The sequence below is a fragment of the Macaca fascicularis genome, chromosome 15 (assembly GCF_037993035.2).
Source record: "Macaca fascicularis isolate 582-1 chromosome 15, T2T-MFA8v1.1".
Lineage (NCBI taxonomy): Eukaryota > Metazoa > Chordata > Mammalia > Primates > Cercopithecidae > Macaca > Macaca fascicularis.
In genome coordinates, this window is record NC_088389.1 from 81145946 (window position 1) to 81162936 (window position 16991).

The 16991-nt window shown below is 37.9% G+C and overlaps 1 protein-coding gene across 4 annotated transcripts in view; it reads right to left on the reverse strand.

Annotated features, from left to right (window-relative positions):
- Positions 1 to 16991, reverse strand: part of SH3GL2 (SH3 domain containing GRB2 like 2, endophilin A1) — a 232440-nt gene that overhangs the window by 84394 nt on the left and 131055 nt on the right. The window contains exon 2 of one of the 4 annotated variants that reach the window (XM_045373289.3): positions 12498 to 12562. The exons of the other annotated variants lie outside the window; for them this stretch is intronic. Coding sequence (XP_045229224.1) covers positions 12498 to 12545 — 48 coding nt within the window. The 5' untranslated portion in view covers positions 12546 to 12562. The remainder of the gene's footprint in view (positions 1 to 12497; positions 12563 to 16991) is intronic. 4 annotated transcript variants of the gene reach the window in all.

Sequence of the window (16991 nt, forward strand, 5' to 3'; positions counted from 1 at the left end):
TGAAAGACTGAATGCTTCTTCTCTATGATCAGTAACACAGCAAGAATGTTCACAAGGATGTTCACGCTTACTATTTCTATTGAACATTGTAATCTAGGTTATAGCTAGTGAGAGGGATGACTGGGTGGATGGATGGATGGATGGATGGATGGATGGATGGATGGATGGATGGATGGACGGACGGATGGATATACAGACAAATAGATTGACTAATTGATTCTAAATCCATTTGAGAACGTTGTGAAGGACATAGATGAACGAACAACTTAGAAGAATGTGATTTCAATACTTATCATAAAGCTACTGTAATCAATGAGGTATTGGCATCAAAAAAGACAAATAGATCAATGCTACAGAATAAAGAATCTAGAAACAAACTTAGATATATAGGACAAATAATTGTTTGCAGAGATAGAAAAGCAATCCAGTGAAGGAAGAACAGAGTTTTCAATAAATGATGCTAGAGAAATTGGATGTTCATATGCAAAACAAAAAACATTCAATCCACATCTTCAGTAATATACAAAATTAGCACAAACTGATCACATGTCTACCTATAATACCTAACTATGAAACTTCTGAAAGAAAAGAGAAAAATCTTTGTAACCTTGGGTTAGGCAAAGATTTTTTTTAGAGATGACTCCAAGATTATAAATCGTAAGTGAAAAATTGGATGAACTGGATTTTTATCAAAATTAAAATCTTCGGCTCCCCAGAAGACACTGTTAGGAAAATAAAACATCAAGCCACAGATGGGGAGAAAATATTTACAAGCATATCTATGACGAAGAATTTGTATCCACAGTATATAAATAATTCTCAAAACTAAAGAAATAATAAGAAAATAACCCAATAAAGGAATGAGCAACAGACCTGAACATACACATCATCAAAGAAAACACAAGAATAGCAAACAAGCACATAAAAAGATGCTCAATATCATTAGTCATTAAGGAAATATCAGTTAACACTACAACTACATACCACTGCACACCTATCAGAGTGGATAAAATTTAAGTCTGCCATACCAAGTATTAGTGAGGATGTATTAGTGAACACCAGAAACTCCCGTACACTGTTGCTGGCATGTAAAACAGAACCACCACTTCGTAAAACTGTTGAATACTGTTTTAAAAAGTTAAACATATATCTATTACATAATCCAGCTATTCCATTCTTAGATTTACCCTAAAGAAAATATACATCCATTAAAAGAATATGTCTGGTACAAGAATATTCATAGCAGGTTTATTTATAATTCTCTATAACTGAAAACAACCCAGTATCCATCAACAGGGCTTATGGATGAACAAACTGTGGTATGTTCATACAATGGAATACCATTTGGCAACATAAAGGAATTAACTTTATATACACAAAAACATATAGTCTGAAAACAATTATGCTGATTGAAAGAAGTCAGACAAAAAGGAATACAATATTATATGATTACAGGTATATAAAACTCTAGAAAACTCAAACTAATCTATGGTAAGAGAAAGAATAACAGTGGTCATCTGGGGAAATGGAGGAATTACCAAGGGCTTTGAGAAAGCACTGGGTTCTATTGAGAAAGTAATGGATGCTGTTCACTTTCTGAATTTCAGTGATCGTTTCACAGATGTACATGTATGTCAAAACTTATCATGCTATATGCTTTAAATAAGTACAGTTTCCATATGTGAAGAATACCACAATAAAGCTATTAAAATAAGATATCCCATCAAAGTCAAGGAAACAAGATTAATATGCCATATCTTTAAGTTAGTTCTTCAAATAAAAAAACAGTAATAGTGGCAGTGGTAACAAAAGCACTTCAGTAGCAGCTCACATTTATTGAGGAGTTACTGTGTCAGGCATCCTTTGAAGCACTTTACATGAGTTAGCCAATTTATTCCTCAGGGCCACCACCCTGTAGTTTTATTAAATAGATACAATTTTTTCCTCATTATCTGTGATCTCACTTTCTATAGTTTCAGTTACCCATAGTTAAGGTATTTTGAGAGACTGAGAGACAGATAATGAAGGTGCACAATTATATATCTTTTATTAAGTGTACTGTTATAATTGTTCTATTTTAGTTATTGTGAATCTCCTACTGTACCTAATTTATAACTTAAATCTTATAGTATTGCAAGTATAGGGAAAAAACACAGTACAATATATACAGCTTTCAGTAATACCCAGTTTCAGGCATACACTGGGGATTTTGGAACATATCCCTTGCAGATAAGAGGGGAGAGCTGTATTATTATCACCACACTTCGAAGATGAGGATTGGCTTATTTCACTTAGTATAATGTCTATAAGGTTTATCCCTATTGTGGAATATGTCAAAATTTTATTCCTTGTCAAGGTTTTAATGATATGCCATTGCATATATATATACCACATTTTGTTTATCCATTCAACTGTTGATGGACATTTGGGTTTTTCCACCTTTTGACTATTGTGAGTAATGTTGCTGTGAACATGGAGGTACAGATATCTGCTCGAGTCTGTGCTTCCAGTTCATTTGGGTCTACATCTAGAAGTAGAATTGCTGCATCATATAGTAATTCATTGTTTTAATTTGTTGAAAAATTCCTCTGGCCTCTCATTCCTAAATTGTAGTCCACAGTATCAACTTTCTAGAAGGAATACCTGACCTTATCACTCCAAGGCTAAAAATTCCTTAATGGTCCCTGTATTAGTCCGCTCTCATGCTGTCATAAGGACATGTCCTGGATAACTTACAAAGGAAAGAGGTTTAATTGACTCAGTTCTGCAGGGCTGGGGAGGCCTCAGGAAACTTACAATCACCACAGAAGGGGATGCAAACACATCCTTCTTCACATGGTAGCAGCGAGAAGGGCAGAGCAAAATGGAGGAAAGCCTCCTGTTAAACCATGAGATCTTGTGAGAACTCACTATCATGGGAACAGCATCACGGGGTAAACGCCCCCATGACTCAATTACCTCCCACCGGGTCCCTCCCATGACACATGGGGATTACATCTTGAATGCTAACTACAATTCAAGATGAGATTTGGGTGGGGACACAGCAAAACCTTATCAATTCTCTAACTGATTTTAGGGTGAAACTCAGACTCTTCAACATAGCAGGTCCTTCCCAGAGAATTCCACTCCAACCCTAAGGACCACTCCTTCCTCTAAGGTTTCAAAGCACTTTGTACCTATAAGGCCTCTAGGAGTACCACCCTCATTCTATTGTTAATGGTATGTATTTCTATCTCCCTCACTATTGTTAATGGTATATATTTCTATCTCCCTCACTAGGCTTCAAACTATTTAAGAAAAGGATACATATTTTTACTCCTCTTTGTATCTTCACCATCCTTCCACAGTGCCTGGAACATACTAGGAGCTCAATACATTGAATAAATGTCAGTTCAGCTGTCCAATATATTAAAATATTGCCATACTCTAAAATAAGCAAAGTAACAGGGGAGACAGAATACAGGTTAAACGTGTGTGTGTGTGTGTGTCTCTCTAATACAAATAGGTTAAACTATATATACACACACTTATATAATATTTATGTTAATATAATGAGAAACATTTTCTTTTTACGAAGCATGTAATTATTCACATGCTCATTTACACCTTCAGTTGTAATGCTGAAGATGCTTTACTTTAGGATGCTCTACTAGGCACACTGGAGAAAAAGACACCAATGATACACAGCCCACTTGCATGTTAGAGACAGTACCAAAAACAGCCTAATATCTGGAGCATCTCTCTCTGCTGAGGGGTATCACACATTTATGTATGGATCAGGCCTTTAGTTTCATGGACTTGCCACACAAGAAATACGCTCTTACATCTGCAATTAGGAATTTGGTATGATTTCTTGATTAAAGGTTTTATTTATTTATTTCTTATTGTTTAAAGAGGAATGTTGTGACTTATTTATTGTTGTTGTTGCAGTTTAGTTAGGTATATATTAGTTCCAGATGGTTTTTATATATTGGATAGATATATAGATATACGGTATTTCTACAAATATGGTTCAACATTTGGAGAAAAACCTTCATATATATACATAAGCAAATTGTCAACATGTATTACTTTAGACAGAAAAATTGACAGATACAAATAGGGTTCACTATTACACAGAAACTTAAAACATAAACTCATAGGCAGCCAAAAAAACAATGAGATCATGTCCCTTGTGGAACATGGATGGCGCTAGAGGCCATTATTCTCAGCAAACTAACACAGAAACAGAAAACCAAACACCACATGTTCTCACGCATAAGTGGGAGCTAAATGATGAAAGCACACGGACACAGAAGAAAAAAGCACACATTGAGGCCTTTGGGAGGGTGGAGGGTGGAGGGTGGGAGAAGGGAGAGGACCAGGAAAAATAACTAATGGGTACTAGGCTTAATAACTGGGATATGAAATAATCTGTACAACAAATCCCCATGACCCAAGTTTACCAATGTGACAAACCTGTACTTGTACCCCTGAACTTAAAATAAAAGTTTTTAAAAAAGCAGCCTGTGTTAAGATAGAAATGTTTTGAAATTTTTTTTTAAATTATTATTATACTTTATGTTCTAGGGTACATGTGCACAACGTGCAGGTTGGTTACATATGTATACACGTGCCATGTTGGTGTGCTGCACCCATTAACTCGTCATTTACATTAGGTATAACTCCTAATGCTATCCCTCCCCCCTCCCCCCACCCCACAACAGGCCCCGGTGTGTGATGTTCCCTTTCCTGTGTCCAAGTGTTCTCACCGTTCAACTCCCACCCATGAGTGAGAACATGCGGTGTTTGGCCTTCTGTTCCCGCAATAGTTTGCTGAGAATGATGGCCCCCAGCTGCATCCATGTCCCTACAAAGGACATGAACTCATCCCTTTTTATGGCTGCATAGTATTCCATGGTATATATGTGCCACATTTTCTTAATCCAGTCTGTCACTGATGGACATTTGGGTTGGTTCCAAGTCTTTGCTATTGTGAATAGTGCCACAATAAACATACGTGTGCATGTGTCTTTATAGCAACATGATTTATAATCCTTTGGGTATATACCCAGTAATGGGATGGCTGGGTCAAATGGTATTTCTAGTTCTAGATCCTTGAGGAATCGCCACACTGTCTTCCACAATGGTTTAATTAGGTTACAGTCCCAACAATAGGGTAAAAGTGTTCCTATTTCTCCACATCCTCTCCAGCACCTGTTGCTTCCTGACTTTTTAATGATCGCCATTCTAACTGGTGTGAGATGGTATCTCATTGTGCTTTTGATTTGTGTTTCTCTGATGGCCAGTGATGATGAGCATTTTTTCATGTGTCTGTTGGCTGCATAAATGTCTTCTTTTGAGAAGTGTCTGTTCATATCTTTCACCCACTTTTTGATGGAGTGTTTTTCTTGTAAATTTGTTTGAGTTCTTTGTACGTTCTGGATATTAGCCCTTTGTCAGATGAGTAGATTGCAAAAATTTTCTACCATTCTGTAGGTTGCCTGTTCACTCTGATGGTAGTTTCTTCTGCCGTGCAGAAGCTCTTTAGTTTTATTAGATCCCATTTGTCAATTTTGGCTTTTGTTGCCATTGCTTTTGGTGTTTTAGACATGAAGTCCTTGCCCATGCCTTTGTCCTGAATGATACTGCCTAGGTTTTCTTCTAGGGTTTTTATGGTGTTAGGTCTAACATTTAAGTCTCTAATCCATCTTCAATTAGTTCTTCTATAAGATTTAAGGAGGGGATCCAGTTTCAGCTTTCTCTTATGAATAGCCAATTTTCCCAGCACCATTAATTAAACAGGGAATCCTTTCGCCACTTCTTCTTTTTGTCAGGTTTGACAAAGATCAGATAGTTGTAGATGTGTGGTATTATTTGTGAGGGCTCTGTTTTGTTCCATTGGTCTATATCTCTGTTTTGGTACCAGTACCATGCTGTTTTGGTTAATGTAGCCTTGAAGTATAGTTTGAAGTCAGGTAGCACGATGCCTCCAGCTTTGTTCTTTTGGTTTAGGACTGTCTTGGCATTGTCGGCTCTTTTTTGGTTCCATATGAACTTTAAAACAGTTTTTTTCCAATTCTGTGAAGAAAGTCATTGGTAGCTTAATGGGAATGGCAGTGAATCTATAAATTACCTCAGGCAGTATGGCCATTTTCACGATATTGATTCTTCCTATCCATGAGTATGGCACATTCTTCCATTTGTTTGTGTCCTCTTTCATTTCACTGAGCAGTGGTTTGTAGTTCTCTTTGAAGAGGTCCTTTACATTCCTTGTAAGTTGGATTCTTAGGTATTTTATTCTCTTTGAAGCTATTGTGAATGTGAGTTCACTCATGATTTGGCTCTCTGTTTGCCTGTTATTGGTATATAAGAATGGCTGTGATTTTTGCACATTGATTTTGTATCCTGAGACTTTGCTGAAGTTGTTTATCAGCTTAAGGAGATTTTGGGCTGAGACAGAGTTTTCTAAATATACAATCATGTCATCTGAAAACAGGGACAATTTGAATTCCTCTTTTCCTAACTGAACACCCTTTATTTCTTTCTCTCTTGCCTGATTGCCCTGGCCAGAACTTCCAACACTATGTTGAATAGGAGTGGTGAGAGGGGGCATCCCTGTCTTGTGCCAGTTTTCAAGGAGAACGCTTCCAGTTTTTGCCCTTTCAGTATGATATTGGCTGTGGGTTTGTCATAAATAGCTCTTATTATTTTGAGATACGTTCCATCAATACCAAATTTATTGAGAGGTTTTGGCATGAAGGGCTGTTGAATTTTGTCAAAGGCCTTTTCTGCATCTATTGAGATAATCATGTGGTTCTTGTCTTTGGTTCTGTTTATATGCTGGATTACATTTATTGATTTGCGTATGTTGAACCAGCCTTGCATCCCAGGGATGAAGCCCACTTGATCATGGTGGATAAGCTTTTTGATGTGCTGCTGGATTCGGTTTGCCAGTATTTTATTGAGGATTTTTGCATTGATGTTCATCAGGGATATTGGTCCAAAATTCTCTTTTTTTGTTGTGTCTCTGCCAGGCTTTGGTATCAGGATGATGTTGGCCTCATAAAATGAGTCAGGGAGGATTCCCTCTTTTTCTATTGATTGGAATAGTTTCAGAAGGAATGGTACCAGCTCCTCCTTGTACCTCTGGTAAAATTCAGCTGTGAATCCGTCTGGTCCTGGACTTTTTTTGGTTGGTAGGCTATTAATTATTGCCTCAATTTCAGAGCCTGTTATTGGTCTATTCAGGGATTCAACTTCTTCCTGATTTAGTCGTGGGAAAGTGTATGTGTCCAGGAAATTATTCATTTCTTCTACGTTTTCTAGTTTATTTGCGTAGAGGTGTTTATAGTATTCTCTGATGGTAGTTTGTATTTCTGTGGGGTCAGTGGTGATATATACCCCTTTATCATTTGTTATTGCCTCTATTTGATTCTTCTCTCTTTTCTTCTTTATTAGTCTTGCTAGCGGTTTATCAATTTTGTTGATCTTTTCAAAAAACCAACTCCTGGATTCATTGATTTTTTGGAGGGCTTTTTGTGTCTCTATCTCCTTCAGCTCTACTCTAATCTTAGTTATTTCTTGCCTTCTGCTAGCTTTTGAATGTGTTTACTCTTGCTTCTATAGTTCTTTTAATCATGATGTTAGGGTGTCAATATTAGATCTTTCCTGCTTTCTCTTGTGGGCATTTAGTGCTGTAAATTTCCCTCTACACACTGCTTTAAATGTGTCCCAGAGATTGTGGTATGTTGTATCTTTGTTCTCTTTGGTTGCAAAGAACATCTTTATTTCTGCCTTCATTTCCTTATGTACCCAGTAGACACTGAGGAGCACATTGTTCAGTTTCCAGGTAGTTGAGTGGTTTTGAGTGAGTTTCTTAATCCTGAGTTCTAGTTTGATTGCACTGTGGTCTGAAAGACTGTTATAATTTCTGTTCTTTTACATTTGCTAAGGAATGCTTTACTTCCAACTATGTGGTCAATTTTGGAATAAGTGCGATGTGGTGCTAAGAAGAATGTATGTTCTGTTGATTTGGGGTGGAGAGTTCTGTAGATGTCTGTTAGGTCTGCTTGGTGCAGAATTGAGTTCAATTCCTGGATATCCTTGTTTACTTTCTGTCTCATTGATCTGTCTAATGTTGACAGTGAGGTGCTAAAGTCTCCCATTATTATTGTGTGGGAGTCTAAGTCTCTTTGTAAGTCCCCAAGGACTTGCTTTATGAATCTGGGTGCTCCTCTATTGGGTGCATATATATTTAGGATAGTTATCTCTTCTTGTTGAATTGATCCCTTTACCATTATGTAATAGCCTTCTTTGTGCCTTTTGATCTTTGTTTAAAGTCTGTTTTATCAGAGACTAGGATTGCAACCCCTGCCTTTTTTTTGTTTTCTAATTGCTTGGTAGATCTTCCTCCATACCTTTATTTTGAGCCTATGTGTGTCTCTGCATGTGCGATGGGTCTCCTGAATACAGCAAACTGATGGGTCTTGACTCTTTATCCAATTTGCCAGTCTGTGTCTTTTAATTGGAGCATTTAGCCCATTTACATTTAAGGTTAATATTGTTATATGTGAGCTTGATCCTGTCATTATGATGTTACCTGGTTATTTTTCTCGTTAGTTGATGCAGTTTCTTCCTAGCCTCGATGGTCTTTACATTTTGGCATGTTTTTGCAGTGGCTGGTACTGGTTGTTCCTTTCCATGTTTAGTGCTTCCTTCAGGAGCTCTGGTAGGGCAGGCCTGGTGGTGACAAAATCTCTCAGCATTTGCTTTTCTGTAAAGGATTTTATTTCTCCTTCACTTATTAGATTTAGTTTGGCTGGATATGAAATTCTGGGTTGAAACTTTTCTTTAAGAATGTTGAATATTGGCCCCCACTCTCTTCTGGCTTGGAGAGTTTCTGCCGAGAGATCTGCTGTTAGTCTGATGGGCTTCCCTTTGTTGGTAACCCGACCTTTCTCTCTGACTGCCCTTAACATTTTTTCCTTCATTTCAACTTTGGTGAATCTGACAATTATGTCTTGGAGTTGCTCTTCTCGAGGAGTATCTTTGTGGCATTCTCTGTATTTCCTGAATTTGAATGTTGGCCTGCCTTGCTTGGTTGGGGAAGTTCTCCTGGATAATATCCTGCAGAGTGTTTTCCAACTTGGTTCCATTCTCCCATCACTTTCAGGTACACCAATCAGACGTAGATTTGGTCTTTTCACATATTCTCATATTTCTTGGAGGCTTTGTTCATTTCCTTTTATTCTTTTTTCTCTAAACTTCTCTTCTCACTTCATTTCATTCATTTGATCTTCAATCACCGATAGCCTTTCTTCCAGTTGATAGAGTCGGTTACTGAAGGTTATGCATTTGTCACATAGTTCTCGTGTCATGGTTTTCACATCTCTATCAGGTCATTTAACGACTTCTCTACATTGGTTATTCTAGTTAGCCATTCGTCAAATCTTTTTTCAAGGTTTTTAGTTTCTTTATGCCGGGTTCACACTCCGTCTTTAGCTCGGAGAAGTTTGATCATCTAAAGCCTTCTTCTCTGAACTCGTCAAACTCATTCTCCGTCATGCTTTGTTCCATTGCTGGCGAGGAGCTGTGTTCCTTTGGAGGGAAAGAGGTGCTCTGATTTTTAGAATTTTCAGATTTTCTGCACTGCTTTTTCCCCATCTTTGTGGTTTTATCTACCTTTGGTCTTTGATGATGGTGACGTACAGATGGGGTTTTAGTGTGGATGTCCTTTCTGTTTGTTAGTTTTCCTTCTAACAGTCAGGACCCTCAGCAGCAGGTCTGTTGGAATGTGCTCGAGGTCCACTCCAGACCCTGTTTGCCTGGGTACCAGCAGCAGAGGCTGCAGAAGAGTGAATATTGCTGAACAGCAAATGTTGCTCTCTGATCGTTCCTCTGGAAGCTTCATCTCAGAGGTATACCTGGCCGTGTGAGGTATGAGGTGTCAGTCTGCCCCTGGTGGAGGATGTCTCCCAGTTAGGCTACTCAGGGGGTCAGGGACCCACTTGAGCAGGCAGTCTGTCCATTCTCAGATCTCGAACTCTCTGCTGGGAAAACCAGTACTCTCTTCAAAGCTGTCAGACAGGGACATTTACATCTGCAGAGGTTTCTGCTGCCTTTTGTTTGGCCATGCCCTGTCCCCAGAGGTGGAGTCTACAGAGGTAGGCAGGCCTCCTTGAGCTGGGGTGGGTTCCACCCAGTTCGAGCTTCCTGACCGCTTTGTTTGCCTACTTAAGCCTCAGCAATGGCGGGCGCCCCTCCCCCAGCCTCACTGCCGCCTTGCAGTTAGATCTCAGACTGCTGTGCTAGCAATGAGGGAATCTCCATGGGCGTGGGACCCTCCAAGCCAGGTGTGAGATATAATCTCCTTTTGTGCCATTTGCTAAGACCCTTGGTAAAGCGCAGTATTAGGGTGGGAGTGACTTGATTTTCCAGGTGGTGTGTGTCACAGTTTCCCTTGGCTAGGAAAGGGAATTCCCTTCCCCCTGCGCTTCCTGGGTGAGGTGATGCCTCACCCTGCTTTGGCTCTCGCTTGTTGGGCTGCACCCACTGTCCTGCACCCACTGTCCAACATGCCCCAGTGAGATGAACCCAGTACCTCAGTTGGAAATGCAGAAATCACCCATCTTCTGTGTCACTCATGCTAGGAGCTGGAGGCCGATCTGTTCCTATTTGGACATCTTGGCGCCACCCTTTGATTAAAGGTTTTAATACGTTCTGTTTTCTATTCATGAGTGGTCTATTCCATCCACGACAGGATATTGTAAGCGATTGACTTATCTTATAAGCAGTACACAAATAAACCAAGCTTTTTAGGCCAAATGGATTTTTCATGGTCCCCAAATGAACAAGCCCTGGGAAACATTTCAACCTGGATAATTTAGAGAATCACAGATCAGCAGAACCTCTGGTCTAAACACTTTACCCACATTAGAAACAAAAATGAATGTCTTGATAGGAGTAAGAATTATGGCAGCAGGAAACTGACAAATAAAAGTATATCAAGGAAACAAAATCAATTGCTGAATAGGGAGAAAAATCATAGGTTGGTCACTTACCACTCAGAATGAAAGGTACTGGTGCTGGAAATGGAATTCTTGAGTAAAACCTAACAAGCCTGAATCTCAGGGGTTTAGTTCCAGTAAAACCTACGATCGATGGTAACAAAGAACCTCAAATGCACCTCAAATTTCTTTAAACCTGAATCTCGTAATCAGGTTGTATTTGCATAGCCTAATTTCTTAAATGGGGCCACACAAACAGCCTTTAAATAGAACATTTTAAACTAATCTCAGAAGTGGACTGCTTTCACATAATGAACCTGAAGCACAACAAAAAGCATTATCTTAGCCACATGAGGGTAAATGAAGTGGTCTTTACTTAAAGCCACTAGAGAGACTTGACCAGGTGTTCATCGTTAAAGAACATTTAATTTATAAATAGAATATAATGTAACCATATATATTTGTTAAATATATACTTGACAAATTTCTAAGAAAGTCAAGCTCTAATGGTTTCATTCTCACATTTTACATTTTTAAAAGCCAAATTAGAATATTTTCAAACTGGAATTGCTCTACTCTGGGGTCCCTAAATTACGCAAAGTAGAGTTTCTCCAGAAACATTTGACATGAAAGAATACTAAGAGTCAAAATCAAAAAATGAAATAAACTGTGACAATCATTTAGGATGAAACAAAATTCAGTCTCACTATCAAAACCAAATACAAATACGAGTGAGACTGTAGAAAAATGAAGAGAAAAATGAAAGGAGTGGGGACAGTGATGAGGATGTCAAGAAGCAGGCAGAGAACTTGGGAAGAACAATGACCACGATGGCAAGAAAGAAGCCAAGACCTTGGGAAGAGTCCAGAATCTGGAGACAGACAGTTTCTTTACCCATCTCAGAGGCCCTCAGGGCAACACTGAATCAAAAACTATTCATAATTGAGACACTGAGACATAAGGACTTGCTGAATTATCTTTGCACACTCCAATTACAATAATGGGGACATCATGCATAAAATCTACATGCTTCTAAGAGGACAAACGTGAATATGTGTCTCTCTAGGTCTCACCTTTTATTTGGATTTCAGAGACACATGAAGAGTAAATACACAAGAGGAGTGTGAAACAGAATATGCATATGAGGTTACTTTTTCAATTGTCTGTGTTAGGACAGGATTTTTATTATCGGTAGCAAGTGAAACAGGCTTACGTAAAGACCGTGCTTTAAATCTTAGATGTAAGGATTTAGGGGTAAGGTCTAATAGCTGTAAAGTGTCTGGTACCAATATCAACTTTCACGCTCCTTTGCCCAAACATATGTATATTTTCATCCAGAAAAGGAACAGTTTTTCACATCAGTTAATGACTGAAATTGAGTATTTAATTTGAGCTTCTGTTCACAAACACCACAAGTTCACAAAGTGACTGTTGCACGGCACAAAGTTAGTACAGCACAGTAAAATACAGGTAGATCATAGAGAATGCTAGAAGGCGACTTCAGCTTACCAGTGTTCTGTCTCCATTGTCCTTTGATTGCACAGCTTTCAAACACATAAAAGATAGTGACAGCCCTAGAGAGAGTTGAGACTTGAAATTAAACACACCTAGAAGATAACTAGTGAGATTACAACTGTGTTCTGTATGACCCCAAGAGGAAGATTTGGAAGGAATAAATGAGAACTAGTGGAAGATATTTCAGCTCAGATGTGATAGATTAAAATAATAGTAGTTAATATGTCATTTAATTCTCTAATGAGACCACAATAAGGAAATGGAGAATCAGAGAGTCAAGGGTCTTACCCAAGGTCACAGCATGTGTGTGTTGCAGTCAGGATATAGAAATTTGCCAGATTAAAAGCACAAGTTCCTCCTATTACTGTAGGCTGCTCTCCTGATTTTCTGGTCTTCAGCAGGGTTAACCAAGGATTGGCTGACTACTGGTTAGCAGTGTAAGGGTTTTATATGTCAAGTGCATGTACATATAAATTGCCTAAAAATCCCCTTTACTCTGAGATGCTACACTTCTCTGGCCAAAGCACACTGCTTGAATTTCCTTTCAAATGCTTACTATTTTGTTGAGGCAAAACCCTACAGCAACATTTTCTAGCCTCTCCTGACTCTCCTATGTGAGAAGCAGGATTCCATTTTTTTCAGGTTCATTATTCATTTTAATGGTGTAAGATTAGTCTTAGATATCAGGAATAGAGGGCCCTGCAAGGAAGATCCAACACCCTAAGGGACTCACCTATAAGATGTCTAAAGCCAGGAGGAACAAAACAAGATACAAATCTTTCTTCATAAACCAAAATGCCCATTCACATAAAAGAAACTAGAATGAAGACATAAACAGTATATGTCATATAATTTAAGACAGGCAAGATTACATGTACTATATTCATTCATTTTTATGACAGAGATAAATGACCATAAAAGTTTACCATGGCAAGAAAAGGTAAGAGGAAAATAAATCCAACCATGGATTTCCTTAGGAAGAGCAATTGCTTTCCCACTGCATCTGGCAGAATCAAAAGCCTGGTGCAACTGAGAGGACAGGAAAGTTCATGAAGAGGTGCTAGCATCACAGGCAATGGGGAGAAAAACAGTTTACATTAAGAAAGCATAAAAACACGTTCATGCCTATTACGCTTTGTTCAAAACTTCAACACACATTCTAATGCAGGAAGATAATCGATTTAAAGGTATGAAAGGAAGAAGTATGATCACATGAAAAGGAAAAAGGCACTGAGATTGTGAGATGGGATTCAGGCCCTACTTAGTGGCCTTGGGCATGTCCCTTTGCACTCCAGAATAAAAGGGGTAAACTCTCAAATGACACAAATCTAAGTTTTACTTAGAATATATTACTTTATCTCTTACATTAGATATATAGACATTACTTTGATATCTACTAAAACGTTGTAAAACGTTGAATCTATGTCAACCTAAGTGGCCTGAATATGCTACATATGATACATATTTCCACATCAAGTCCATTTCAGTTGATTCTAATGTCTTTACTACTGTGAATACTGCTGTGCTGAACATACGCATGCATGTACCTTTATGGTAGGATGATTTCTATTCCTTTAGGATTATATCCAACATAGGATTGCTGGGTTGAGTGGTAATTCCATTTGGAAATTGCCACACTGCTTTCCACAATGGCTAAACTAATTTACATTTCCAGCAGCCGTGTATAAGCATTCTCTTTTCTCTGCAATCTCACCAACATCTGTTATTTGACTTTTTGATAACAGTCATTCTGACTGGTGTGAAATGGTATCTCGTTGTCACTCTGATTTGCATTTCTCTAATGATCAGTGATGTTGAGCATGTTTGTATATACTTGTGGGCCACATGTATGCTTTCTTTGGAAAAGTGTCTGCTTATGTCTTTTGCCCATTTTTTTATGGGGTTGTTTTTTTGTTATAAAATTTAAGTTCCTTATAAATTCTGGATATTAGACCTTTGTTGCATGAATAGTTTGCAAATATTTTCTCCCATTCTGTAGGTTGTCTGTTTGCTAATAATTTCTTCTGCTATTCAGAAGATCTCTATTTTGTCAATTTTTGTTTTTGTTGCAATTACTTTTGGCATTTTCATCATGAAATCTTTGCCAAGTCCTATGTCCACAGCGATATGTCCTAGGTTATCCTTCTAGGATTTTTACAGTTTTAGATTTTACATTTAAGTCTTTAATCCTTCTGGTGTTAATTTTTTACATGATGTAAGGAAGGGGTATAGTTTCAATCTTCTGCATATTGGCTAGCCAGTTATCCCAGCAACATTTACTGAATAAGAAATACTTTCCCCCATTGCTTCTTTTTGTCAACTTTGTCAAAAATTAGATGGTTGTAAGTGTGTGGCTTTATTTCTAGGCTCTCTATTCTGTTCCATTGGTATGTGTGTCTGTTTTGTACCAGTACCATGCTGTTTTGGTTACTATAGCCTGTAGCATAATTTGAAGTCAGGTAATGCAATGTCTCCAGCTTTGTCTTTTCAGCTTAGCCTTGTCTATTCAGGCTTTTTGATTCCATAGGAGTTTTAATATTTTTTCTAATTCTGTGAAGAATGTCATTGGTACTTTGATAGGAATGGCATTAAATCTGTAAATTGCTTTGGAGGGTATAACCGTTTTAACAATATTGATTCTTCCTATCTGTGAGCATAAAATATTTTTCCATTTCTTTGTGTCATCTCCGATTTCTTTGAACAGTTTTTAAAATTCTCATTGTAGAGATCTTTCACCTCCCTGGTTAGCTGTTTTCCTGGTTGTTTTATTCTTTTTCTGGCTATTGTGATGTTTTCTCGGTTTGCCTCTCAGCTTGGATGATGTTAGTGTACAGAAATGCCACTGATTTTTGTACATTAATTTTGTAACCTGAAATTTCACCAAAGTTATTTATCAGATCAAGGAGCTTTTGGGCAGAGACTATGGGATTTTCTAGGTATAGAACCATATAGTCTACAAAGATAGATAGTTTGACTTTCTCTCTGCCTATTTGAATGCTTTTTACTTCTCTTGCTGACTGTTCTGGCTAGGACTTCCACTACTATGTAGAATAGGAGTGGTGAAAGAGGGCATCCTTGTCGTCTTCCAGTTTACTAGGGGAATGCTTTCATCACTCAGTATGATGCTGGTTGTAGGCTTGTCATAAATGGCTCTTATTATTTTGAGGTATATTCCTTTGATGTCTAGTTTGTTGAGGGTTTTTAACATGAATGGATGCTGAATTTTATTAAAAGACTTTTCTGCACCTATTGAGATGATCATGTGGTTTTTGTCTTTAGCTCTGTTTATGTGATGAATCACATGTATTGATTTGCATATGCTGAATCAACCTTGCATCCCAGGGATAACGTCTTCTTGATCATAGTGGATTAGCTTTTTGATGTGCTACTGGATTTGGTTTGCTAGTATTTTCCTGAGGAGTTTTGCACCTATATTCATCAAGGATACTGGCCTGACGTTTTCTTTTTTCATTGTGACTCTGCCAGGTTTTGGTATCAGGATGATGCTGACCTCACAGAATGAGTTAAGGTGGAGTCCCTCCTCCTCAACTGTTTGGAAATGAAACTGCCATGTTATTCTAAACACACTAATTTTAATATTCAAACTTGTGATTATTACATCAAAATTCAACATCTATCACTCATTACTGATTGATGTTACCTGCATCTTAAATATTTTTATGAAAAGAGATTCACTCAAGCTAGTTGTTTATAAAATATTTTTATTTTTTTTTTTCCCCGAGCCATACAATCCTTAAAATCATTCCCTACCCAAAGAATGCAGCTCATTTTCATTTGATAAAGGGTGGGAAATTCTGGTGGCACCCAGGCTACTACTACCTCCAAATTTCATCTCTGTTGAATCCTCCTTCAAGAGCTTGAGGGTCCTGACAATGTCTGATGTGTCCCCATCTTGAGGGATTTATTACAGACTGCTGCGCCGTCATCTGTCACAGTCCTAAGCGATTTTTAAGGCAGGATAAAGCAATGGGCTTCATTCAGGTCAGAGAAAGATCCAGGATTAACAAAAGCATAATCAAGTGGCATAACCAGCTGACGGCAAGGCATTAACAGATTCAGGGCATTTGGAACACTGAAAGAGGGAAGCGTGTCTAAATTTAGTTTAATAGAAATTTCTGTAGTATATTAATCTCTTTTTTAAAAAAAATTTCTGAAAATCACAGAATATGCCTTTTAAATATTTAAGTGGATATTATTTATTTACTGGAAGACTCATTTTCCCTATGCCTTAAAAATGATCATGAATATTAGGGAATCACTAATTTCCTAATTGTAATAATGGCATTTTAATATGTTGAGGAAAAAAAGGACTCTTTTCTATTCACAGGCAGATTGTTTTAGATGCAATGATATGATAAGCAAGGATTACCTTCAAAATAAAGAAATTCAGCTTTGAAATGAGTTTGAAATGGCTGAAATTGGGAGATGGAAACAAGAGGGTTCACTATGTTTTGTTCCTTGCTTTTT